This window comes from Pseudopipra pipra, chromosome 1 (assembly GCF_036250125.1).
Source record: "Pseudopipra pipra isolate bDixPip1 chromosome 1, bDixPip1.hap1, whole genome shotgun sequence".
NCBI lineage: Eukaryota > Metazoa > Chordata > Aves > Passeriformes > Pipridae > Pseudopipra > Pseudopipra pipra.
The window spans coordinates 149,085,032-149,112,228 of record NC_087549.1 but is presented as its reverse complement, the minus strand read 5'-3'; the positions used below and the strand labels follow the sequence as shown (position 1 = coordinate 149,112,228).

The 27,197-nt window shown below is 41.0% G+C and overlaps 1 protein-coding gene across 11 annotated transcripts in view; it reads right to left on the bottom strand.

The window, feature by feature from the left end:
* KMT2C (lysine methyltransferase 2C) overlaps window positions 1–27,197 on the bottom strand; it is a 192,889-nt gene that overhangs the window by 10,966 nt on the left and 154,726 nt on the right. For 10 of the 11 annotated variants that reach the window (XM_064638459.1, XM_064638481.1, XM_064638490.1 and 7 more), the window contains 18 exons: window positions 26,453–26,590; window positions 26,241–26,273; window positions 26,043–26,159; window positions 23,890–24,028; window positions 23,418–23,632; window positions 23,226–23,299; window positions 20,484–20,666; window positions 17,964–19,838; window positions 16,621–16,946; window positions 14,027–15,849; window positions 12,903–13,014; window positions 11,787–11,865; window positions 11,604–11,667; window positions 9,304–9,536; window positions 4,659–6,341; window positions 3,011–3,223; window positions 2,409–2,573; window positions 973–1,114 (listed from right to left, as the gene is read on the bottom strand). In XM_064638459.1, coding sequence (XP_064494529.1) covers window positions 973–1,114; window positions 2,409–2,573; window positions 3,011–3,223; window positions 4,659–6,341; window positions 9,304–9,536; window positions 11,604–11,667; window positions 11,787–11,865; window positions 12,903–13,014; window positions 14,027–15,849; window positions 16,621–16,946; window positions 17,964–19,838; window positions 20,484–20,666; window positions 23,226–23,299; window positions 23,418–23,632; window positions 23,890–24,028; window positions 26,043–26,159; window positions 26,241–26,273; window positions 26,453–26,590 — 7,614 coding nt within the window. The remainder of the gene's footprint in view (window positions 1–972; window positions 1,115–2,408; window positions 2,574–3,010; window positions 3,224–4,658; window positions 6,342–9,303; window positions 9,537–11,603; window positions 11,668–11,786; window positions 11,866–12,902; window positions 13,015–14,026; window positions 15,850–16,620; window positions 16,947–17,963; window positions 19,839–20,483; window positions 20,667–23,225; window positions 23,300–23,417; window positions 23,633–23,889; window positions 24,029–26,042; window positions 26,160–26,240; window positions 26,274–26,452; window positions 26,591–27,197) is intronic. The other variant, XM_064638474.1, reaches the window with a different exon arrangement.

Below are 27,197 nucleotides of genomic sequence, written 5' to 3'. Positions count from 1 at the left end.
TTGACCATGATTAATGTCCATCTTTATAAAAACCTGCAGATTTTGAGCAAACAGGGCTTTTGAGTGTGCCTTCTGCCAGTATGAGAGGATGTTTCTTTTACTTAAAAACCCCCACAAAATTAAAAAAAAAAAATCAATAATTTTGTAACAACAAAAGAAAAGTAGTGTGAAAAGGGACTTTAATCACTGAAGAGTCCTTACAAAGAGGCAGTATAAAGTTTTGTTTAATAGAAAGCAATTTTAACTGACCAAATTATAAGCATCAGAAAATACATACTGACTGCATACATTTCGGGTAGACTCCTTTGAGCTCCCTCAGCTAAGTGGTTAGTCATATGTACTGGACACAAAAATCCTGATTTTAAGGTTTTCTTCTTCATTTCTTAATAAAGTGCTTCTAGCTCTCAACGTGTTTTTGAAAGGGGACAAGGAAAAGGCACTGACATCTGACACTCTACCAGTGTAAAATGTTGCACGATAATAATGATTACAACCTTAAAAAGTCTGGGCATACTGCTTTTATAAAGGACTATTGCAACTGAAAATCATCCTAGGAGATAACCTAGAGAAGAGGAGACTGAGGGGAGACCTCACAGCTTCAAAACAAGGGGCAGCAGAGGGGCAGGTATTGCTCTGGTGACCAGTGAAGGGACCAGAGGGAATGGCCTGAAGTTGTGCCAGGGGAGGTTTAGGTTGGATACCAGGAAAAGGTTCTCCACCCAGAGGGTGGATGGGCACTGGAACAGGCTCCCCAGGGAACTGGTCATGGTACCAAGCCTGACAGAGCTCAAGAAGCATTTGGACAACGCTCTCAGGCACATGGTGGGATTGTTGGGGTGTCCTGTGCAAGGCTGGGAGTTGGACTCCATGATCCTTGTGGGTCCCTTCCAACTCAGAATATTCTGTGATGTATTCTACAATTTGCTACAAACTGGACTCACTTTTTATAGAATCAACAAGAATAAGCCTTACCATCGTGGCCTCCCAACACACCAGCCTTGCCAGCAAGTTCCTCTGTGGTTGCAAAGCCATTGACCAACTTCTGGCAGGCCACGGGCGGCGGGGTGGGAGGGAGGGAGGCTGGGGGGGTCGGAGGATTGCTCAGGTTGTTCTGCTGCATGAGATTAATTAAAGAACCATTAATCAGCCATGGAACACAGGGTGAAAACTTGCCTGGTTCCTACTAGACGATGTAACCCACTTAGAGAGTTTTACACCCAGATGTAGCACTGATAAGCAGCGATGGCTAATTCTCAAGCATGTGACAAAATACATAAAGGTATCTACTATAAAAGACACAATACTTTGCTTTTCTTACATCGATGATACCAGAGAAGTAGTTTACATGAGTAAACACTAACAAATACATTACCAAAAGAAGATCTGGCTAAACTATTTACAGAAATGCACGAAGAACATTTGAAGGAACAGTCTGGGAACAACAACAAGTTCCCACAGTTTCAGTAAAGGTCTCACCTTCAGACTGAGAGAGCTATTCCACAGCGACTCTCCATCACCATAAACAAGTCAGCTTACCCAATTTTCACTAAAAGGGAAGCTGCCTCACGTTTAGCACATGATGAGCTGTCACTGAAGCAGTTACCATGGAGAAGCAGATACTGTGCAAGTTCACACTCCAGGCTACTTCTCACCAGCTTACTTAACTTGCCCATATTTTAAATGAAAATTAAATGAGAACTTCAGTATTTGTTCTTACTGCAGTCATGCCTACAAAGCTAATACTTATTATTCACTTTTGGCCACAGCAACTACTTCTGTTGAGTCACATTCTCAGCTTACACACCATATAAGTCTGGAGTAAACACCACTGGTTTTAATAAGTTAATAAGTTTTTATATTAAGGTATCCAAGCAGTAAATTTGATTCTGTCTGTTCACTATCTTGCTGCTCTTCCAATTTTGCCACTCTGATCTCAAAGACTGAATTTTAAATGCCAGGGGTTATTAACTCATCAACACACTCATCATCATCTATTTTGTTCAGAGTTCTCAGGTTCTTAGTTAGGGCTTAGTGGACAAATGAGAAAAAGTCTATTTCCCATTTAATTCACATTAAGAAATGCTTTAATGCTTTCAATGACTTTGCAAAGTACTGAGAATTCAGCCTTTTCTGCTCCATAAAACTGTAATTACAATTTTCACTATTTAGCACCCATTTGTTAAAGGAGTATTTGTATTTTTTAATCAGTTTGCAACACAGTTTCCAGAACTGATTTTCACTTTTAGAGAGTAAAGCAATGGTTTCACCACTGCACTATCTATTCTAGCAAGAGAAAACTATTTTTTTTCTAGTTGCATAAAAGGCAGGAACTCTGATGAGCAGTAATAACGTCATGGACTTCTCTTTCCATAGAGAGCACACAATGGAAATCCAGATTAAAATTGTACCTTGTAAATGAGCTGGGAGTAGTAATCTGAAGCCCCATCAAGAGTAGCACTGCCAAAACTTCCTACAAGTCGATTTCCACCATTTAGCTGGCCACTGCCATAGGGAAGAAAGTGTGCAAAGCTCACTCCAATTATTGGTTCCACCAAAGGCAGAAGAGAAAGTTGCTGTATTAAAAGAAAAAAAGTTAGAGATTAATTTAAGTATAATACAGAACCACTGCAAACCTCCAAACATCAGTAGAGTAGTTTCTAATTTAAAAAAAAAAGGAATTTATCCACTGTCAGAAAACTGTCAAACACAGTCCTCTCTGTTAAGAGAATGTGGTTCCCTGTCCATCAGAGCTGCAGCTCTGGCTCCCTGACAGTTCATCCAGAGTCTGCCAGAGCTGACAGGAACTCCATGGCTTTGAGACTACTTGCCATGATAGTAATCTTCCAAAGAGAAACAAACCCACAACTTTAAATTTCCTAGTTTTGTAGAATTTCTCATTTTCTCCACCCTGTACTCAAAATTCAACTTAACGCTCAGCTTCATTTCCATCAGGAGAAATCCACTCTTTCACGTATCCTCTTGATGCCTTACCCAGCACCTGCACACCTACCTGTTTCAGCTGGATGAAGGTATCAGCATTGGGGTAAACAGCTTGCTTTTCTTCTTCCTCTTTTTTCCTTTTCTTGGACCGAGGAGCTGCCTTCTCTCCTGTCCTCTGAGCTCTCTTATTTCTCTGCTTCTTGGTTTCAGGTCCTACATCTGTTCTCTGAAGCTGGCTGTTGCTACACCCAAATGCACCTTGCATCTGGGTTCCTGCAGTTTGCTGGTATAAAAAATGAAAGTGAAGCAGAATTTTTGACATTTTAATATACAGTTCATTCCAATTTACTGCACGGGTCTAAAAGCACAGGCACAGTGTAATAAATCTCATTGATAACAGACTGTATTTTACTGGCAATTGTAATTGCTAGACTGTCTCTGCAGACAGAATTATGACTTATCATTAACACCACTGACATCTGAAAACATCATTAAAAACTCATAGACCAGAAACATTCTCTTTTGAATACACCCTAAAATACAGATACATGTGCATGAAACCTTAGAGATGTTCGTGAGGGCCTAATGAAAGGCAAATTTGGTGACAGAAAAAAAGGCATGTAAGTTAATATAATACAAAAGTATTTTGAGGTTAGAGACAAAAAAAGTGTTGTGAAACATTTCTGGATTGTACCACTTGATTAAATACTTCTAGTATGAATCTGCAAAGCCTTTCTTCACATTAAAGCACAGTTGGGTAAAAGGAATTACAATGGGACTCAGTAACACAACAGACAGTGGCAAGCCAAAAGAAAGTCCATTTTTGTTTAATACATTATCATTTTAAAGAGCTCTACGTGACCCCTACCACAAATATTCTCACTAGTACCCCTGTCACATGTTTTACCTGCTGCTCACAATTACCTTTACTTCTGTCACTATTTATTGATTTTGAATGCGTTTAAATTTTGTTTCATGGATATATTAGAGTTTAGGCAGTCAAAACCCAAAACTGAGTAGAGACTAAAGATTACACTATAATGACGAACAAATCTAAGTGTAAAAGTGTATCCTACCCCCATAGAAAACACTTTTCTTTAGGTCCCATTTTAAGGGCATTATAAATTAATAAATCATATAATGCCATTATTATAAAGAATTAATGCTTCCTTCCATAGAAGTAAAAGTAATTACAGAAATATTCTGTAACGCAGAAATCCAGTGTTGGACCTGGTTCATTCCCAGAGAACTCCTAATGTGCAGCTGAAGGGGTGTGAAGCCCTTCCCTGCACAGGTGCACAGGTCAACCTCTACACTACTCAGGTGGAGTCAAAGAAGTAAGCAGCACACACACCGTGCTCTGCACTGTCACATCCTAGTGGGTAAGTAGGAATCATACTGCAAAATATTGCCTTAGTCTTATATTAGAAAGTGGCATTTTTCAAGATGACTTTCCATAGAAAACCTAATTTTTTTTTTTATTTTAATGATTTCTGAATATGCTGACCTACCAAGTAATATTAAAATTTGTTATTTTTTTAAACACAGCTGAATTACTTATGGAGAAAAGGCAGGAAAGGAGGTAAAAATTCCTTAAAGCTGTTTACTCCACCCTTGTGCAGGTAGGCTATCTCCCCACCTTTCCACACATGCTCGTGGTAAGGCACAAACTAGGCTTTGTTACAACCACCGCGTAACAAAACCAGCATCAGGCTCACCATTCCTTCAGCTGGATTCTGCTTCTCTGCTAACTTTTTATCCCCAGAAGCCTCCTCCTCTGCTCGGCTGCTGTTCTCCGGTTTCTGATTTAGAAGAGACGAGGACTTCTTATTTTTTAGCAGGTGCTTCAAGAGTTCGTTCCCTGACTCCCCTTTGGCTGCTGGAATGCCGGCTGGCTGTGCCGGACTCTGAGCTGAAGAGGCCGGCTGTGAGGTGACCTTGTCTTCTTCCACCTTAATACTGCTTGGGTTTTCTGGTTTAGGCTCAGCTTGACCTGAGCATTGATCAGTCTCTGCCTTTTCCAGTTTAACTTCTTGGATGCTGGTCAGTGTGTCTGTTTTAGCCTTTTCAGTCTCTGCACTCCCACTCGGCTGTTTTGGGGCCAGGCTGCCGGGGAGCTTCCCCTCCCGCTCCGGGGAGCTCTGGCTCTCTCCCATGTTTGATGTCGAGGGGCCTGTTAACTCTGCTGGCTCTTGCTCATCCTGGTGACGTGGTTCATTGGGGGTGTTCACTGTGGGGGTGGAGGTAGAATCAGAAATGGTTGGGGTTGATGGTGCAGTGATATCCGAGTGTGGAGTTGACGGGGCTTTTATGGACTCGGCATCGTCGTCCTTTTTCTTTTTCCGCGTCCTTTTCTTTTTGCCTTTCTCTTCTGGGATTATGTCAGAATATAGCTGGATGAGAGACTGGCTTGATCCAGGGAAGTTTGTTGCCTGGGGCACACTAGTGTCCGAACCACATGGGGCACCACTCCCCAGCACTGTAGATGAAGGTACAGCAGAAGGAAACGGAGACTTGACCTGGTTCTGCGTAAAGGCAGCCCCAGGAAGATTCCCATGAGTTTGTTTTACATTATGGAAATTAGGGGCTCCACCTGGAACAGCAGATGCATCAGGTCCAAAAGTGGTAGGTCCCACTGGCCTTCTCTCACTGCTTTGCATAAAATTGGCGGCAGGAGGGGAGGTCACAGTACCTTGCTGCAGGATTTGCCCCATCGGTTGCTGCTGATGCTGCGGAGACGGCTGCAGGGGCCGCGGGGTCTGCATGAAATCACAAGGCAGCTCAGAATTGAAGAAAGGTATCTGAGATAAGGATGTTTTATTATTTAACTCAGACCCCATCATACTGTGCTGCTCCAGCTCCATCCTCTGCTGCAAAGCTCTCTGTCGATCCACCTCCTGCATCAGCTGAATGCGCTGCCGCTCCTGCTGCTCCCGTAAACGCTCCTTTCTCTCCCGCTCTTGGAAACTCTCACTGAAAGGGTTATTGTCCTCAAACTCCACCCTTGGGGGTGGCCCTGACTGTGCAGCTGCATTTGGACCAGGCACAGCAGCTGGTGTACCAGGAGTAATTGGCAACGGTGTCATTGGAGGCTGCATCCTTGCTGGATTCATGGAAATATGACTTGCAGGGGCATTAGCAGGTTGCCATCCAGATAAATTTGGCATTCTGGTTGGGTTGGACTGCCCAGGGATCACCACTGCATGCTGCTGATGCTGGAGCTGCTGTGCCACCATGGGGAAGTTTTGCTGATTCATTGCTGGTGATGTTCCTGCTGGAACCATGGGTGGCTGAGCCTGGACACCGGGCATCATGGAATGGGGGGCCATTCCACACTGCTGCTGCTGCTTGATCCGGTACTCCTCAATCAGCTCCGCGTGCTCCTTCTGCTGCTTTCGGATCTAAAAATTAAAAGTCATTATTCATCTCTGGCATGTACCGGCTATGCAACATAAACAATGTAACTCACCACTGTAACTCCAGTAGGCAATGAACTTTGGGCAAAAATAGCATTTCTGCACAGTGTTTTTAATGCTAAACAGCAATTATTTCTTTAGAAATACTCTCCATCCCAAGACTTTAGACAAAATAGAAGTGCCTCAGAGTCCTAATTACATACCAAGCCTGCACTGTGCTAGGGAGTACACAAACCTAAGCCAAAAGTGATCCTTGTCCTACAGATCTTATCATCTGTGCATGGGATACAAATAGTTGGGAATAGAGAGGAAAAAAGGAAACACTGAGATGGATGATGTTCATACATAAGCAAAATTTTTGAAAGATGTAATTGAAAAAGAGAAGTTTGCAGGAAAACAATGAGGTAGATTCCCATTTATTCACAGGCAGATCCTAAAACTTCTCACAGCAGGTGAAAATGGCAACTGTTCCTTGAAAATTTAAAGTTTTAACACAAAAATAAACTCAACCTGGACACTAAAAGTTTTGCCTTGTAGTTCAAGGCAAGCGGGAGAAGTCAAAGGAAGGATATGACAGTGTCAACTGGACAAGAAAGAGCCTTTCAGAAATACAGAAGATATCCAACTAACCTGGTCTTTAAAAAGAATAAAAGGACTTGTAGTCCACTGGTTAATAATACATACATTAAGAAAATATATCTCTTGTTTCTGCTCATTAGATTATGACTTCCACAGCTTTCATTTTCTATTTGTAGGGATAGAAAAAGTCTGTAACATAATTAAAAATGTTTGATAGCCCTGTCCTTTATCTGGGGCAAGGGATATGCCTGAAAGCTCAGGACAACAGAGATCCCATCGGACACACTCCAAACTGCAGGACAGATGCACCAAAAAGGTTATTTACACAGTAACCTCAGGTCCAAGATGATTTATGAGCTCTGGCTTGGCACTGCCACTGCCACAGAAACAATGCCACTGCATAAAGCCACCAGTTGGATCCATCTGCACTGCACAGATCCAGTGCTCCTTCTCCGTGGTTCTGCAGTGCTAAGCCTGTGCTGGCTCTGTACCATGAGGCATCCAAACCACTACTCCCTCCCAGGGGCTGCAGGGGTGGATCAGCCACGTGACTGGGATCTCAAAGGACCAGCCCTGACCACACCCAGCTGACCCTGAGCTGACTGCGCCGGTTGACCTGGTGATTCTAGCAGTGCAGGGGAGAACAAGGCACAGTGTATTAGCACAGGCACAGAGCCACACCAAGGCAGCCAAACTGCCCTGGTTGCAGGGACAATCTGGCAGTGTCTCCATGGCTCTGTGCCTGGGCTAATAACCCTGTCACACATCAGCTCGTGGAGCACAGTCAGCTCCGGTTGCTCCGTGCCTGTGTCCAGGGCCAGCAATTCACAGGGATCCCAGAGCTCTTTTCTCTCTCCATACATGTACAGACTTTTCAAAAACTAACTTGATTACAGAAAAATTACTTGATCTGAATTGAAAGAGTGGCAAATTGCTTCCAACAGAAGGTCCTTAAAAATATACTTTAACAAAGCCTCATTTTATCTCCTACTAGGTGTGTAACGAAGTGCTGTTTAGGATGTGGGTGACTGGTCGAAATCTGTGGCTGAAGGGCAGTGGGGGGCATTTGCCAGCAGTAGATGAAACTTAAGTTTAAAAATTATAAATAAGAGAACTATAATTATGGGGCAGTAAATGAATCTGCCACCAATGTCATAATTAGCAGTTGTTACTTCAGTCTAACTCCACTGTAAGACTGGAATCATGTACAGATGATAAAGATTGGTCAAAGTTATTTTTTTTGCACTTATTCTACTTGTGATTCATTGTGCAAGGGAAAAAAAAGAAAAAGAAAGAAATTATATAGATATAATTTACCCACTCCTTCTCTCTTCCACACAGTGAAAAGACAAGCCAACCAATATTCCATCCAGCTCACAGTTTGTCTTGAAAGCAACACAGGAGCAAGAACTCGAGGGTCAGGTATCACTTCATTCCAAGCTGCCTGCTGCCAATTTTTTCCTTTAGATAATTCTAAAGCATTTTCATTTTCAGCAGGACTAGCTGATCTTGACTATCATGCCAGATAATTTATAAACAACATCTTGAGGAAGGCAGCATTCAATATTGGTGGCCAAAGCATAGATTTATTGAACTTATCACAGGTTTAATTTGAATTTCATTTACTGTAATCACAGTCACAGGATGTGAAATTCCAACTGAATATAAGGAAAGAAAAACATAACCCAGTGAAAGTGGTTACATATAGGAACAGAGGCCTTAGAGAGGCTGGGAGATCTCAACCCTTGGAGACTTACAGCACTTGACTGGCAAGGTGCTGAGCAACCTGATTTAACTGTGAAGCTAGTTCTGCTTTGATCATGACTAGATGCTCTCCAGATATCCCTTTGACCTGTACTATTCTGTGATCCAATAACAGATAACACACACTTATGATCAGCACCTAGGAATGAGACAGATCATAAAGCTAGACTAACACTAAAGACATAATGAAAAGAGATTTTAAAACAGTAACATTGAACTGGCATATAACCAAGACGTTCTGATTATGAAAGGACACCTGAAAAAGACTGAGTTATGAGGTTCATTCAAGCCTGAAACAAAGCCCTGAGTCCTAAGACTTTTCTCTGAATATTTCATTTTTGCTTTTCATGGTGCCAGGAACTCTGTTGCAAGTCATTTTGCCAAGGAATTTCCTCTCTTCCCAAAGTACTAAACCAGCTTTTTATCACAATGTCCCTTTGCAACTCCAGTGTCACCTACAATCTGGAGTAATGCTGTTACACACAAAAAACATGACAGGAACTGGCTCCCTTTAACTAAATTCCACTGTATCTTTCAGAAGGTTTAAAGGAAAAAGTCACAGTAGCATGACTGGGTACCAAGGTTTTGGATTCCAGGTGATTACCTGATCTAGCTGTTTTTGGACCATGCTCTGCTGCTCAGTAACATGTTTAAGCTGTTCTGCATCCTCTTCTGGGAATTCCCGTCCGGCTTTCTTGGCTGTACGCTGCTTTGCTGAGAGAGCCTTTTTGGATTTTCTGTGTGCTCCAATTTGCTCCTCAAGGTACTTCTGTTGCATTTGAAGAAGCTTCTGTGTATCTTGCAGCCATTCCTCATATTGCTTTCTTTGTGAATCATCTAGAAAGAAGGGAAATTAAGTATGGTATGATCCCATCCTGGGGGGAAGCTCTCATTTTTAGAGCTCAAGTTTAACAATTAGGGTGCCCCCTTTTTTAAAGAAACTATTGGTTAGATTCAGCCAAATTTGACAGAGAATTTGGTATCTCAAGAGATATTAAGTTCTTGGAGTGATTCGAGTAAAGGAGACAGAGATCCAAATTACTGCATTTATTGAGAGAAAGCAGTTTTAACACAGTCCCTTCATTTCAGGTCACACCAGCCCTCTGTTGAGCCAGCAAATGTGCACTCTCCAGTGAACAAATGTAGCTTTGAGAGCAGCTACAGAACCTGGTGGTACCCTGCTCTGCCACAGAAGAGGGGACATGGAAGATGTCTGGGAGTAGTCAAGCAGAGAGAGAGAGATTAGGGAGCAAGGACACAAACTTACAGGAAACATGGCCTCATTATTTTTGTTGTTTGCAGAAGACTTTTGTACATATAAAATCTATTTTTATAACTACTTCTAAGAAAAAGATTAAAATTATAAACATCCATCAAATATTCATGAAATGAAAAAAAGACACGGTCTTTGTAAAAATCCCTTTGTCAGTGTCAGTCCTCGGCACAGGGCCTTCAGCATCAGTGCCACATCCTGTCCCCAGAACAAATGCCTCTCATTTAGGCTGTAACTGAGACATTGCTCTTCCCACAAATGAGAAATGCTCATCTGCCACGAGTCCATTGCTCTCAGACGTTTTTCTTGAGGCAAAACCATCACGTCTGATAATGCCTGATCTGCACTAAGCACAGAAAGCAAGAGAGACAGTTTGGTGATCGTGTCATTTGTCTCCTGATCACACTGTGGCAGTGAGCTGGGACACCAGGAATAGGGCATGGATCTTCCTTGGAAACAGTTTGTTTAACACAGACACCCACACAGCCGTAGAGTTCAATATGACCATGCCCTTGTGCTCCTGTTCTTCCAAGAATAAATTCTGCTAAACTAATCACATATCCTGAAGGGACAATTGAGGGGAACGTGAGAGTGAAGGGACAATTGAGTGGAGAGTAATGTGAGCAACATGGAAGTGCAAATGAAAGTACTGAAATACTAATGAGTTCCAGCTAGGAATAACAACTACTGAAATGAGCAACTGATTTTCTCAAGTGCCCAGAACCCACCACCACCCAACCAGAGCGAGGCCATGCTGAGTGCCATGTGAAATCTCACTCAAAATTAATACAGATAATATTGCAAAAGCTCCTTCTTGCACACTCAGTGCTGCTACTCCAGTTTCTGGAAAAGGTGAAGGTGTTTACTTCTATTTCTTATTCAAAAATACCAAGTGAACTATTTGTAGTGATAGAAACACTTTTTTTCACATGGTCTCCTCCTCCCAACATAGGCTCAGTTTCAATTTCTGCTAGGAAATATTTCTTATCATAGAGATAAGAATTGATCTAGGGCAGCCAGAAACATGGAATGCAAAATGTGCTGTATATTTCTGCTTTCAGCAATTGTGCTTCCCAGCCAGGCTTGCTTAACTAATGCCTGGAAAGCTTTTTCTGGTATTTGTTCAAATGACAATGATACTGCACAAAACTTTTTGCTTCTGAAATTAAAAAAAAAAACCTCAACTCAATATAGACAGTTGTTCTCACTGAGCTCAGAATATTGCAACACAACCCAAGACCAGGTTTCTGACACAGCAGTCTGCCAGTTAATAGATTACAGTTCTCACACAGATCCAAATAATGTTAATTTTCTGTTTCCCTCCTTCTTATGGTGTTTCTTCTATTAACAGCAGAAATTATTCTATTATTTTGGCCTTCACTGGTCTGAGCTCCTGGCACTGACTGACCCATAAAAGGAAACCTATTGATATACAAAGTGAAATGATAACCTTGCAAATACTAACAGCATTCACTACACACCCCTTAGTTGGCATTGTTATGATGAAATGACTCATTTTAAAAGGATGACTTTTTGAGAGATGAGATCCATTTACGGACATTTTATATTAAAGAAAAGAGAACCGAAAAATGAAACAACACCATACAATAAATTTTTAAATCTTTACTTACTGACAAAGCCAGGACCAAAATTGGGAGGATTAGGCCTAGAAATCTGAGGTGTCAAACTTCCATCCTAGAAATTTCAGTAAAACATACAGACAGGGATATTAAATCATGATTCAATTAAAATAACCAAAATGTAGTTATAATTGTTAAATACTTTTGTTTCAAGCCCATATCAAGTTTTATTACCTGTGCAATTGCCTGCTGCATATGATTTTGGCCTTCACTGGTCTGAGCTCCTGGCACTGACTGACCCATAAAAGGAAACCTATTGATATACAAAGTGAAATGATAACCTTGAAAAATTGTATTTTAGGGGAGAGAAAACCTTTTGTACTACACTGAACTTACACAAAGCACACAAATATTTTATAGACATTTGTTTGAACTTCTGTACCAAACTTTTTCAACATCTGGAGAATACTAATTCTCTCTTGGTTGAAACTATAGTATTTTAGATTTTTCAGAGAGAAGTAGTAAACATTATCTACTGTGCTAAAACAGTGAAAACACACACTCACACAAAATCTGGATTTGCATTCTTATATTTTATGATTCAAAAAGAAAAGGTTTAATGCATTTAGGTATCATCGTCACCAGCCCAGTCAAGTGGAGTTGGGCAAATAATAACATGTATTATCATATAACATGTATTATGATATTTGATAACATGTATTATGATATATGATAATACATGTATTATCATATAACACTAAAGTATGTGTTAGGAAGATGAAAACACACAGTTTTAAGGGCCACATAATAAAAGGAACAGGTGCAGATCCTTCCTGGCCCACAGACTCCCCCACCCTACAGTAGGGGCAGTCCTGGAGGAGCCTCCACAGTTCACAGTTCCTCTTGTCCTCAGAACGGATTTAAAGAGAGGGTCAAACTTCCACTACTTGGGCTAAACGTTAATTATACCCAGCATTAAATGATATGCTGCAACACAAAATTTCACTGTTACATGGTCATCCACAGTTTTCTAACACCATGTGTGGGAGTTGTGTCATTACCCAATTAGTAAGTGGGAAAACAAGAAAAGCATCAACAGTGAATCTGTGTTGAGCAATGACATCACAACTGGAACACAAGTCTGATGCATTTTAATACCTTTAAGTTTCTACTGCCACATTGGCTTTATTCTTAGGAGATAGTCCTGTGTTAGCATGGGCTATGAACTCCAGGGCATAGAGATCTTTTCTCTACTTTTAACTTTTTCGTTTTCTGCACACAGCTTCCCCAAGCTCTGTTATTTCCTTTTACATTTTGTAGCCCTAAAGAATGGTATCAAGTGTTGCCTACCTGTTCATGACCATTGGTGGCATCCCCATGTTACTCTGTGCCATGACCTTGTTGATCCCCTTAAGGGCCACCATTTTTGCTTTCATTATGGGATCAGTAATTGCATCAAAGTCTGTAAGAGAAAAACAGTAGAACTGAATTACACAGCTGAGCATTCCAAGTTATCAACTGGAACTGACTTGTTTACATCTAGTTCATGTGTAAATCTTCTTTAAAACAACCTAATTGCATTACTAAGTCACATTAATTGTCATCTCCACTTCAAAATTCATGGTTAATAAGTATAATAACATATAAACAAAAGCAGGTCAGTCTGAGAAAGACTCTAGACCAAACTTGGCCTATGACCCAATAGATTAATAAATTCTATTTACAGGTTTAAGATTCAGGAAGAAGAGTTGTTTCTGTGAGCTTGGTTGGCAACTGACACACCATCAGTAATGAACTAAAAGAACAGCCTTGATGGTCAGTGTGCTTACAACTAACACAATTCTCAAAATTTAGTATTTCATTAATAACAATTAATTGATAGTGATGGTCTCGATCTTAGTGTACAAACTGCTAAATTGTATTAAACAAGCAATTGCAATTAATCTTGAATGCTTTTAGTACATGCAGAATTATTAGAGATGTTTCTGAGCCTTGCCTAGACTGAGAGTTAGTAATACAGCTTTCAATGATCCCTTTCCTTGACACAATGCTAAAAACTGCAAAAAAAAGTAATGAAACAACTATAAACATAAAAATGATAGAGCAGGTATCAAAAGGTCAGCTACTGTACTTGATCATTAAATGTTGTTTACAAAGAGTGCATTTACTCCATATCACACTGAGAACCTAAAGTATAAAGAGAATATGTGACACAGCTGATGTCACAAACATTATCAGAAGTGCAGAATTACCCTGATCCTGGTAATGACAACAGGAGCCTTGCCCCAGAGTTCAGAATTCCACCTACACACTCAATTTCCATACTCCCTGTAGGCAGGTTAATTTTTGCTATGCCACCTTCAAGTTCCACAGAACTACCTCCTTCTTTCAGTGCTAGGGATTATTTAACTATTTGTTGTTGCATTTTTATAAAAAACCTAACCAGAACACAGACAAACACATCACCCACATACCAATATTGGGGAAAAATGGCTCTGAACGTTGGCGAATCATGGCTTGCATCTGTCGCTGCTGCTGCTGCTCCTGTCTTTCCTGATCCAAGAGGTCCTGCAGAAGAAGTGGCTGCTCCTCCAGCAGGAGTGGTCTCTCTCGGCTCTGTTGCTGAGCTAATGGTTGAGGGAGCATCATCTGTTGGGGACCAGAGATGCCACTGGGACCAGGACGGTTTGGTACAGCCACAGTTTGATTAGATGTCTGTCCCGTCCCAAAGTTATGATTAGATGACTGACCCTGAATAAATCCTGGATTTGGTGACCCTTGAGAAAAATTATGGTTCATTCGTGGAACCATGGACAAATTTGAATTTAAGGTGTTTTCCAAGATCTGTCCACCAGGTGTCATGAGTGTTTGTGGAATACCTGATCCATGGTTCATTTGTGTGGGTGGCAGGGATTGAGATGGAGATCCCAGAGTTCTCGCTTCAGCATTGTCTGAGCTTTCATTAGACAGTAAACTTGAGAGGACTGGGGTGGACCCAGAAATACTGCAGGAACTTACTGCTCCTTGAACAGGTAGTGGAGCGGATCCCTGAGCATCTGGACTAGGCACAGTTGTTTCTTGGCTAGGAACAGCAGTAGTTTTGTCAGGGAATTCTGGGTTAGCAGGCTGTGCAGGAGCCTTTTCTCCATCCTTTAACTCCACTTCAGCAGCCTGTTGAATACTTGTGGATTCAGCATTTCCATCACTTTTTTCATTTTCATTCTTCTTTTCCTCCTGAGTGTTTGGGGAAAGTACTTCTGTTTTAATTTCATTTTCTGTAGCAGATTTCTTTGGTGGAGACTGGTTCTCAGGAGGGGCAACAGTTGTATCACCTTGTTCTTTCTGTTTGGGTTCTTCTGCCTTGCCCTGTATATCTAGTTTATCATCAATGGGGACATTAAGATCTAGTTCTTCATTAAACATTCCTTTCTTATCCCCCACATCAAGGTCTGGGTCTGTGTATGCAATTAAATCAAATTCTCCTGATCTTAGAAGATCATCAAGGTGAGGATCATTGGTTTCCAAATTATCTAGAGTGTCCAGTTCATCTCCTTTCCCATCCTCGGTGTCTAGATTCAGATTTTCCAGATCCTCATCATCTAAATCCTTGACTTCAACCCCATCAAGGTCTTTCACATCCAAATCTTTTACAGCAGGATCATCAGGATCAAGCTTTTCCTCTAGACCATCACTTGGCTGGTTGGGAATCTGTAAGTTTGCAGATTCATCACTTGGTGCAGATGTGGACAAAGATGGTCCTGGGAACGCATCAGCAACTGGCTGATGACCTAGAGAACGCATTACAAGTGCAGGTGGGTTGTCAGGATTGATCTGATCCTGCTGGGATTGCGACATGTGCTCCAAACTTGTAGACATCTGCAACTGGTTGGGTATTCCTTGAGAATTATGTCTCAACGGCTCTGGCTGTCTTGGGCCTGGAAAATCCTGCCTGGGCATGAACCCCGTGTGTCTCTGATGCTGAGCTGCTGCTTCCATAACATTTGCAGCAGAAGGATTAAAGGGCAGCCTTGGCCTCCCGTCGGGAGCTCTGTGACGTAACTCGATAAACGCCTGACCCAATATATTGTGCTGCTGAACTGGCATTCCCTGCGGAGGAAAATGCTGGGAGATCCCAGATGTGTTATTTATTTGTGGATTGTTCACTGGCCAAGGCATATCAATAGATAGGGATCTTCTCAGCTGTGGGGGAACTCCAGGGCGCTGCATTGGCTGCTGGGGACCGAGGAAACGTTCTTGACCTGAGGGTGGACCATGGCCACCTCCTGGAAAACCATATCTAAAATAAAGCATGAAAGACTAAGTAACCTTTTTTTTTTCCCAAGACTGCCTAGTCTGGCATATCTGACTAAATAGCTATTCACTAAAATGCTTTAAGTGATGCATTCATTAAGATATTTAAATAAATATTTTGACTGATTATGCTTACATTTAAATGAGCTTTATGACTACAATAAAATAATTGCTTTAATTATGTTTAATAAACAACCTGTTTTCAATTTCAATAATAATAATAATGGATAGAAAACTATGACAGTCGGAACTATCCTAGTAAATAATATATATGTTAATTCAACCCAGCATAAAAAATAATAGTGCATGGATTTAGAAATTACTGAAATAAATACAAATACTTAAAATCATAATTCCTGAGATGATATTGTATTGATACTGGTATTCATTTTACACCACAGCATTCACTGTAAAAATGGCACAGACAGAAGCTGACATTTGATTACTTATTCATTAGAAACGAAAACAAGAATATTATACTTATTAATTATTAAGACATCAAAAATAAAGTCAAACCTTTCACTTTTTTTTTTGTTTGTTTTAAAGAAATGCACTTGCTCCATTTTTATTTCTGATTAATTCCCAATAAAAGAGTGTAAAACACTGTTAGTGTAAAACACAGGAAAATGCACTGCACATACAGACTTCAGGAAGGTTACCAGCTACTGCAGACAACACAGATGATTTTTCATCCATAAAAACCCCTTTATCTAACGACCCTTGTAATATCCTGGGTTTAAGAGATCCAAGAGCTTACCTAAGGCCATGAGGTCTCATCCCCATGGCATTCATATCGCCTGGAAACTGGGGTCTACTGAACTGCCCATCAGCAGGAAACGGCCCACGCTGGTCTTTTGGGTATACGGCGAACCTTGGCCCCCCTGGAGGGACTACAGAGGACCTAATATTCCCAGGATATGGAGGAGGAGGGCGGTTAAAGATTTGATTTAAGTTGTCTTGCTGCCAGTGTTGAAGAGGAGTCGCATGGGCAGGAGCTGCTGCATCCTGCAAGGCCTTTTCCTGACGAACCGCGTTCTTCTTCTGCTGCTGTTGCTGTAGAATAATTTCACGTAATTTCTGGCGCTGTTTAAAAAAAAAAAAATAAATCATTACGCTTGACACTGCAGCTGACATGTTTTGAAGTGTTACACTCTGCTAGGTTAAGCTTTTCGGAGGAAAGAAATTCTTCAGTCACTACAGAAAAATATTAAGAACTACTGTAATCACCTCAGAACTGAGAAGGGGGGTCAAATGGTGCAAGGTGCTGGTGGTGCAACTTGACATTCAGACCTCCTGTTAAAATGTATGGTGTGAATCCATTCTATCAATTAAAATTAAAGGAATTTTTCTTTTTTCTATTCCAACAATGCAGGCCCTGTTGCCACATGAAAAGTGCAAGGGTGACTAGAGATCCACTGAAGAAAATTCAGCAAGAGGTTTGCACCACAGCTGCAGAATTTGCTCTGGTTCTGATGATAAATACTACCGATTTTCCACCAAATCCACTTCCCATCACTCCTTCCAAACAAAAGAGAGAGCAGCTTTCCATGAGCTGAATGTAATTCTATTCTCAGCAAGAGCTGTTGGCCAAACATTCACTGGCAGAAACCTGGAGTGAAAGTGCCTCAAGAAGAGCAGTGACCAAGGCTAGGATTCACCTCAATGTTTTGGCCAACTGCAAAGTCAGAGGCCTGGTCTGAGATCTTTGCCTGTACCCGCTTTTCCAGTCAGTGAAGAAGTCACTGACAATCAGTCCCACATCTCATCTGTTACAGAACAGAACTAATTGTCCTTTCAAGGTGTTTTTTTCCCTTAGACTCTAGCTAAAAGAGCTATTACAGACCAACCATCTACACCTTCAGTGGCTTCAAATACGGCCTTTGCTTTCTTTTTGGATCTTAAAAATTACTGATGTTTCCATATTCTATATGTTCTGGTTCTATCCAGGTGGACCAAATGAACATACTAAGTAAATTAAGATGATTCTTATCTTACATATAGCTATGTTTAATAACAAGAAACTTCAAATATTAACAAGAATGGCGGAAATTCTTCTATTTACAGAATTTTAATACCATCAGTATTGAACATTATGCTCACCTGTCTTAACTTCTCAGTATCTGCTTGAGACATATTCATGGTATTCTGTGTATCTGTTACTCCCGTGGTGGGTGCTGGGCCAGGAACTTGTGAAACTTTGGGAAACTGCTGTCCTTGAGAAGTCATGGGAGAATTTCCAGATGCACTAAAGGTGCCCTCAGACCCAGGCCGTGGCTGATCGGCAGCATCATGGGCCAGTTGACCAGTTCCAAAAGATTCTGGCTGAGGTCTTGGAGTCATTGGTGGTTGATCATATGGGTCACGTGCTGGAGCAGCTGGACCATGGCTAAATGAATCTGTTATTGCAGGTCCTGCAGGTCTGGGAGTTTGAGAACATGGATCTGATGGCCTGACGAAAGTGCCCTGCAACCTGCTCTGTGGTGTCTGCAGGAAAGGATCTCTATTTGGTATTAGTCCTGGTCTTGTCATTGCAGGTCTGTTAAAACCCTCAGAAATCCCTGGCCTTGGAGTTGCTGGTTGCTGAGAATAGGGATCATTGAGAACTGGCCTCGGTGTCCCGGGAGGTTGGGCATATGGATCAGAATGTCTCTGATTTGCTGGGGTCTGAGAGAATAAATCTGCCGGCTGAGAAGGTCTCGGTGTTGGTGGTTGCTGCATATATGGATCAACTGTGGTGGGCCGAGGAGTTCCTGGGGGTTGGGCGTAAGGATCAGCAACTGGCCGAGGAGTACCTGGAGGCTGGGAATAAGGGTCCTGAGAAGCTGGCCTTGAAATGGGCCCAGACTGAGGGAAAGAATCGCTCTGTTGCCGCGCTATCCGTGGTGGGGGGGCGAAAGGCTCCTTTATTGCAGGGTGGGGAGTCAGGGGAGGCTGGCTGTACGGATCATTAGCCTGATTATGGGAAAAGTTATCCACTGGCCTCGGTGTCAAAGCGGGCCTTTCGTACGGATCCACAGCAACGCGCCGGGGGGTGGTTGGCATGGATGTGTAGGGATCTTGTGGGGACTGAGGAGGGCGCATAGGAGTTTTAAAGGGTCCAGGGCTCCCATCAGGAGCAGGAGTCGGAGTCAATGGAGGCCGTGCATAGGCATCAGCAGAGGCTACTCTCTGTCTCTGAAATGTATCAGTTCTAGGAGCTGGCTTAGTAAAGGGGTCACTGCTTCCAGCTGCTAAAGGAACCTTCCCTGACTGTTCCAGGGATCTCAGGACCCCCAACGGTTTGGAGAACTGCTCTGATGCCATGACAGGCCTGGGTGTGTCTGGTGGCTTTGCATAGGGATCACTGCTCCCTGGAGATGAAGAACATGAATCCCTGACTGGTGAAGGCCTGCTTCCCGATGGTTCAGCTCCCTGAATGGGCCGGGATACGGATGACTGTGCTGCACAGGTATCTAATGGGGCAATGGTGTTCCTTCTAACAAAGTTCTGGTTAATGGGTGCTGGTCTAGGTGTTCCCACCATTTTAGCATATGGATCCATTGGAGAGGGAGGTCTTGTGTTTGTGGAACCTGGCGAAAACATCTGTTGTGATGATGTCTGGGGAGTCTGAGACTGAGACAGTGAATCGTGCACTGGGATTCGGGTCAGAGTAGGGGGTGGGGCTTGTGGTTTTAGGAACACATCATCTGAGGACGACGACGTAGGCGTAGCAGGGAGCTGCTGCTTTGTAAATAGATCCTTATGGAATGTCTGTTGTGCAGGAGACATACTTCCATTGCCTGTCTGTGGCGTTAAGGGGCTCTGGATCCCACTGCTGGGTGTGTCCGAGCCAGACTGGTTCAGAAGCTGCTGTGAACTAAACTGCTGCTGCTGCTGTTGCTGCTGCTGTTGCTGCTGCTGCTGCTCATTTTTCACTTGTTCAAGCTTCTGCGTGGCTTCTATTTTGGCTTGCTGCTTACTCTTCTGCCGCATTTGCTGTTTTAAAATTATGAGAAAAAAAGGTTACACTAGTAAGTTCGGGGCATGCAAAATCTTTCTGATGACTGAATCTATAATTAAAAAACTTCAGGACACATCAAAGATGAATTATAAATAACTGCAAATTGCAAATTTTAAATGCAATGGGAGAAGAGGGTCCAGCTATTTGCAAAGTTCAATTACCTTGACATGTAATTTTGACATGCCATTTTACATTTTTGCCTGGGAATAAGCATTTCCCAGGTTGCCAAAAGAACATCACTGCTTTCCAACCTTATATTTTGAAGACAAAGGCTACTGAGAGATGCAGCACTGACGTGAGGCAAATGGGCTTTGAGAGACAGCCAGCCCCAATTGGAGCAGCAGTCTGCAGGACTGGGGTGTGTAAAAACTAACAACTGCACTAGCCAGCCATGCAGAGAAAGAACACCCTATTTCCATAATACATAGTATTTAAGAGTCAAAATTTTAAAATTTTTGCAAGCAGCTTCTCTTCTAATAACATCTGTTTCCTTCCCCTGCAGAATGGCTGACTTTATACTCTTCTACAAAGAAAGATTCAAACTGATTTTACGACAACAGATTCTGACAGTGCAATAAAAAACTGGAAGAATATAACAAAACACCCTAAATGCAACACACCTGTCTGAATTTCCATTCCTGCTCATGTTCTGATTCCCTCTGCTTTAATGGATCCTTAAAGAGGTCGGAGTCGATGCGTGAGCTGGGATCAATGCTATCCTGTTGCTGCTGCCTTTTCATGGAGTCATTTGACATCTGTACTTTATTGATGCGCAAAGCAGCTCTATTATCTCTGGCTTTTTGCTGGAAAAAGAAAAAAGATGCAGTTAGCCTCATTTTCTTCTGCTAAGTGTGAACACTGCATCTGTTATTCCTACAAAATCTATCACCAAATTATTTGTACAGCCTGTTTTAATCGCATGCATCCTCGTAGAAAAGAAATTATAGACTTTAAAAGGAATTCCAAGTGGAAAATACTTCATCTCTACAGAAATTCTGCATTTGACATATATGGAAAGAACCAAGGAGTTAGTAAAGGAATTAGTAAACCTATTAGCAAAGGTTTTCTGTACATGAGGGGTGTCTATTCAGGTACTGTGCTGTGCCAAGAAATTATGAATCCCACCAGTTTACCTTTCAGATCACATACTGGTGTGGTCTGCAGTCTGAAGACATGAGCACAGCAGATGATGTTTGGATCAATAAAGGCCACTAATGTGGAGAACTTCAATGACAAGAAAAATACAGTCTACTCCATTAAATAGCCTCTATAGATCACAGTCTGTTAACAGTTAACAGTATAAACACAGGATATGGGCTTATGGATCAGGAAAAATTGGATGGAAGAACAGTAATTCCTCTTCAATGAGGCATTTTACAGCCATAGTGACACTTAAAAGTATCTAATGGAAGTTTCAAAGGGTCTGTTTTACCACCAATCTAGGATGTGATTCCTTTTCTGAACCAAACCCTCACATCTTCTTTTTTACAAATTTATTTCTAGTTGTCAAATAGGAGTTGCCTAGTGGAGAAGGCTTTAATCCTTTCTCCCCAGCAATGAAACAGGGACATGGTTGAGAGCACCAGTGTCACAGTAGCAGAAAAATTAGTGTCATTTGTGATGGGATTGTGCACACTAAAGAAAGTAAAAAGCCTACAGTCAAAATTTACTAACGCTTTCCTAAATTTCATTTCAGCCTTTGTTCATCATCCCAGAGTGTAAGTCCCTCAGGAGAGGTACCACAGCAGCTTCTTGTGTGCACAATGCCAGGAGCACCAGCAACAGCTGAATGGCAAGAGTACAAGGACTGTTCAGAAAGGAATTAACCATGTCTTGCTGTGTAAATACTGGTGTGCATGAGCATGCACTTGCATGCACTCTCCTTCTAAACATGAAGGAAATACTTCTTGCTGTTGCTGTTTGGATATCCATCGTGAGGATAGGACTGCATTTGTTAAGAAAAATAAAAAATAAAACAGTCAGTCATAGAAATAATTGTAAAGTGGTAAATGCCATCCATGTAAGTGATTTTATCTTCTAAATACTAGACAGGATGAACAACCAAAATTAACTGCAGCATGGACAAGATGGCATAGATGTCCAAAGGTGCTGAAGTTGTAACACTAAATAAAAAGCAGAATAATGATGATGCCTCAGTGATACAAAGACAAAAATAGAGAATTATTCTTTCAAGTGAAAAGGGTTTCAGAAAGACCAAGAACTCCACTTTCCACATTGAATCTAGGGTATGATTTATCCTCTTAAAAGTTGTCAGAGATAAGGGAAATTTTTAAATTTGGACAGCAGGAGATGATGTTGGTTCTGCTAAACCCTGAGTCATCAACATGTATAGGAATCAAACTTGATTACTGATGGGCCTGTATCAAAAAAGTGCAGGTTAAGGGGAGGCTACGAGACTGAAAACATAACCCTGCATAATCCACAGAAATCTACAAAGTGAGAACAACCATCCAATTGCTGCTGTGAACAAACAAAGAAAAGATGAGAACTAGGAGAGAATGGAGATGTGAGAGGAAATTAAAGGAAAGTACATTTGCTAACAATGGTTCAGAAGGTCTAAAACAATCAGTAATACAGGTTCTGAGATTTGGATGTGGACAGGCTTCAACAGAGACTTCAAGAAAGTGCAAGGGTCACCCTTTGAATGGCAGAAGTTCTGCCCAATGGAATCAATGACCATGTAACTCCAGATAGCTGCTACAAATACATGTGTTCACTTGACTCAGATGTGAAGGAGGTGAATGATTTCGGAGAGAAAAACAGAGTCCTTCATGCTCCCCAACATGGAACATATGAAAAGAGTTTCCATCACAAAGCAACACAAGAGAGTAAGCAGCGAAGGGGAACAGCAAAGCAAGAAAATGGAGTAAATGAGCAAAGCAGGGATGTGAGCACTGACACCCTTGGAATTGTTAGTTCAACAGGTGAAAGGCTTCAACAACTCTAAAGGGGCAAAAAAGAACAGACCAGTGAGAGGGGATGATGAAAGAGAGAGAAATCACATAATCAGTTGTTATTATCCTTCTGAAGAACTTGGTGAGATCCTGTGCAGAGAGGGACAGAGCAAAGAAGACTTGAGGCATGAATCAAATGTAGCCAAGAGGCAGTGGGAACCACAGATGTTCTCATTTCAGCTGATATCGTTAGGTTGCACAATACTAATGTAGTTTATTCCAAGACTGAAAAGCAAAGAATACAGGTAAAGTATTCAAAGTTAAACTACAAATGCATTCTTGGAGTAAGGGAACTTTCATGAAACCTAGATCTTGATTTATTTAAAAAAAAGAAAAAGATGACCATATAAATGGAAGTATGCAAATGCAGATGGCAATTGTTCTTACCACATAGGGAGCTCTCTCCTGTGAGCTTGCTTTCCTCCATAGTTTAGCAATCTGCTTCACTCTTGTAGCCCAGTCTACAACCAAAAAAATGTGTTAATACACAAGGCTTTGATAAGCCTATTTTAGATTATTTCAAATCAAGATGCATAAATTGCTGCAAAATATTCAACCTGATTCAGTAAAACCACTCACCTGGGAATTCTTCCTTCAGGTTAGGGAAGTTGATGTTTGTATAGAGAACAGGTGCTACAGTTGCCATTTCACCCAAAGCTTCTTCTTTTTCCCACTTCAGAGTGCTTCTTTGGGCATTGGACATTGTATCCCCTTCACCTTCCAAAGGTGGAGCAGTTGGTGCCCAGGAGCTGTTGGGATCACTCACCATTGGATTGAACGCTGGATTCTTATCCCTGACAAGTCACAAAAGGGGGTTGTTTTATAAAAACAACAAAACTACAAACAATCCTCAATTAGCAAAGTACTTATCCTGTTTGCTGTTTCAAAAGGCTGCAAGAATACAGAAGTTTTGGTGGTGGCTGTCAAAAACTAATAATATCACAGTATCAGTCACAACACCACCCTCCAAGGGTTGTTGTTACTAACACTTTTTTTCAATACTAAGTACACTAAATAGTAAATATTTTTTTTATTTCCCAACTGGACTTACCTGGTATCAGGATATGGCTGCTGTGTAATGGGAGAGAAGGTGCCCAAACCACCTCCAGCAGCCAGAGCCGTATGAGGGAGATGAGGGCTGGGGCCAATCAGACCATTCATAAGGGGCACTCTTGGAAATGCATTCTCTCCTGGAAAGAAGAAGTTTAAATTACTGTTTTAAAGGGTGACTACTTCTAAGGGAGAGGTGGAAGTTTTCATTGAGAAGACAATGTCTCAATGCAAAAACTAATTGCTTTAAAATTTTATAGCAATGTCCTTACATTTTTTAGCAGATTTTAAATCAGTTTAAATTGCTTCCCTACAAGCTTTAGGGATTCTTTCCTAATGCATCACATCCCTGCAGAGAATTTTTTCTTCCCTTATTTTTTTTTTAATGGATTTCCAAAACTTTTGCAGTAGTCCATGCTATGACACTGCACTTTATATTGAGATATATTCTTAAAAGCTAATGGTCTTCCTGTCTGTTACACCAGATCCAAGCAGCAAGCATGGAGAATGGTTTTCAGTCCTTGCAGGATTATCATTAGCCACCTGAATTAAATATCTCCTCTTCTGAGACTCCTGAGCAGTGTACCAAAGTAAGTCTCATTATCTACTAACTCCCTAATTTGTAACCAATGAAACAGATAACTCTACTCAAATGAGCATTAGCATTTTCTAATTAAATGTCCAGTCTAGCAGTACGAAGCCAGAAAATTTTATTTATTTGATTACAGTCTTAGAAATGTGGCACAGGCAGATTCATCCCAGCAGATGGTATTTGCAGATGTTACTACACAGAATTAGCACTGGCCTCTGGATCCCTGTCATTTAAGTGAAATTATAACTGTTGCCCCAGTACTTCCTTGAAAGCACAGAAGTAGCTCAGGAATTAGATGCATCTGTAGGATGACACTGTATCATTCTGTCATGCTTTAGGAGGTTGTTTCTGATCTATAGTTACATGTGCTATGCAGCAAGCACACCAAACTTAAGAAAATGTGCTTTATTATAGCTGGTAAACAGAGAGTATACAGCAACTGTGAAGACCTGGAGGGACAGTCAGGCCTCTGGTTTGCACTGTGGGATCACATGTGAGAAGACATGAGTTGCTGAAACTTGATGCAAGCTTCCCAATTACTGCAGCATTTATCTCACAGAAACATGTGGATCATGACACTGTAACGGAACCAAATCGTGAATCTAAAACTTTGTAATTGTGCAGCTCCCACAGGGAGGAGTTGAACAATCTTAAAGCTCAAATGCTGAAGTTCTCTCCAATACTCAAGTAATTGGGAAACAGGCAATGATATCTACATTATCTTTTGCTTTAAATCACCTCATTATATGCTTTAAACTCTCTCCCCTCTAAGAGTTTTTGAAGTCTTTCCTTTTTATGGAAATTAATCCAACTAGGAAACCAATCACTTTTCTTCTTATGATTAATTCACTGGTGAAATCAATCTTCATATTACTTTTTGTAGTACCAGTACAACAGAATGGGCACTCTTTACATGAGCTCAGAGGTGATGTCTGATAAGAAAAGGAGCATATGTGATTATCCTCATACATACTGCTTAAAAAAATGTCTCTACTGGCAATAACAATAAATAAAATCAACTTGTCCCTTGCTTTGAATATCAGAGCAAGAATATGCCGTATCAACTCACGACAATTTTAGTAGTAATGAGAAAAATAAATTATAATCTCCAAGATACATTTCAAAATTATTTAGCCTTCTCTCTAACAGGACTAGCTAATATGTTAAACTGCATACTTACAGGAAATTAAGACTCAGTAAATTAGTGTTATACAGACTCTTGCCTTACCCTTGAGGAGGTACTCAAAAGTAATTAAAGAGTGAAGTGAGAACACATGCTTTATCACAGACTAATTTCAAAACCACAGAAGTGTCAGCTAAGATAAAAGCATCGATATGCCAGAAAAATCTCAAATATCTGCCCTTATCTATTAGCAATATTTATGTGGATTTTAATCACATACCCCCTTCAGAACAGGTTTAGAGTAACAGTTCACAAATTCACAATGGCAAGTTCCACAATTTAGCAACAGCAGAAACAAGGCTGTGCCCTATTCCCATGGCAGCATTTAAACAACTCTGCTGAGCAGGCTGCTGTTCATAAAAGTACCAGAGGAACATACCTTGGCTGTGCAGAGACATCAGCTGGGGTGGAGGAGGGGGCTGTGGCAGAGGAGGCTGTGTGGCTGCTGGACTCAACACAGCTGTGAACAGATCTTCAACATCCTTTCCTCCCAGCTCTGAAAAAATGTTGTGCATGAGTTGCTGGCATTGCTTATGAACTGTGTTTTATAAAAGACAGTGAAGATTGGGATACATACCTGGGATTTTGTACAGTTTACCAAGAATAGCACCTGGACAAAGTAAAGACAACACAGAATAAGTAATCACCAAAAGAACCAATAAAAGTAATTGTGCAGACAAGTCCAAATAGGTATGTTACAATACAGAGATGAGTCACTTGGTGGGGAGGAAAAAAGATTATTTCTACTAAACTTCTCTAGAAGACCAAGATTAAGGACAAAAAAATTACCATCTGTGACCATTTTGTCTAGTTCTGGGCTGAGGATTCCGTCCAACTGCTCTTCACTCAGTGGCCGTGAGTTCTGGTTGACATTTGGCTGAGGCAGAGAAGAAGGATCATCAGAGATGGGACCAATATCCAATCCAGCTGAAGGAAGAAAGAATATTAAATTAGACATGAATAGTGAAATTTAGTGGTATAGAATAACGAGAATAAACCCTTCTTTTACCCCCTAGAGCTGAGCTATCAACTAAACCAGGGCTTCCTAAGATCTGAATGGTAAGGCAAAACAAAACATTCATTAGAAAAAGTAAACAAAACTAAGCACTATTTACCTCCAGTTTATTGCATTGTTTGAGGAATGTTAATTGAATATAATGCAACTGGAAGAATGGGAAATAAGACTACTGAGTTTAGGTACAGCATGGTTTTGAGTGTATTGTTTTCAGTACGTAGTTCCACTATAACTGTTTTTCACATTTTAAAAACAATCACACCAATATTAAACATGGTTCATCCTCGTGTACCTTAAGGTTCACTCCAAATGTTCTTCACTTCAAAATTACGTTAAATATCTACTGAAATGCTGCTGAAATTTAGCCAGTATAAAACAAGTTGTAGAAGTTTTTATTTCAAAAAACAATTCCTGAATATTATGGGTTACATCAAAGTGATTTGTTGGTACTAAGAAAACATAACTCACTACATAAGTTTCCTAACATCCTTTACAATTCAATAAATCTCCCAAATGATA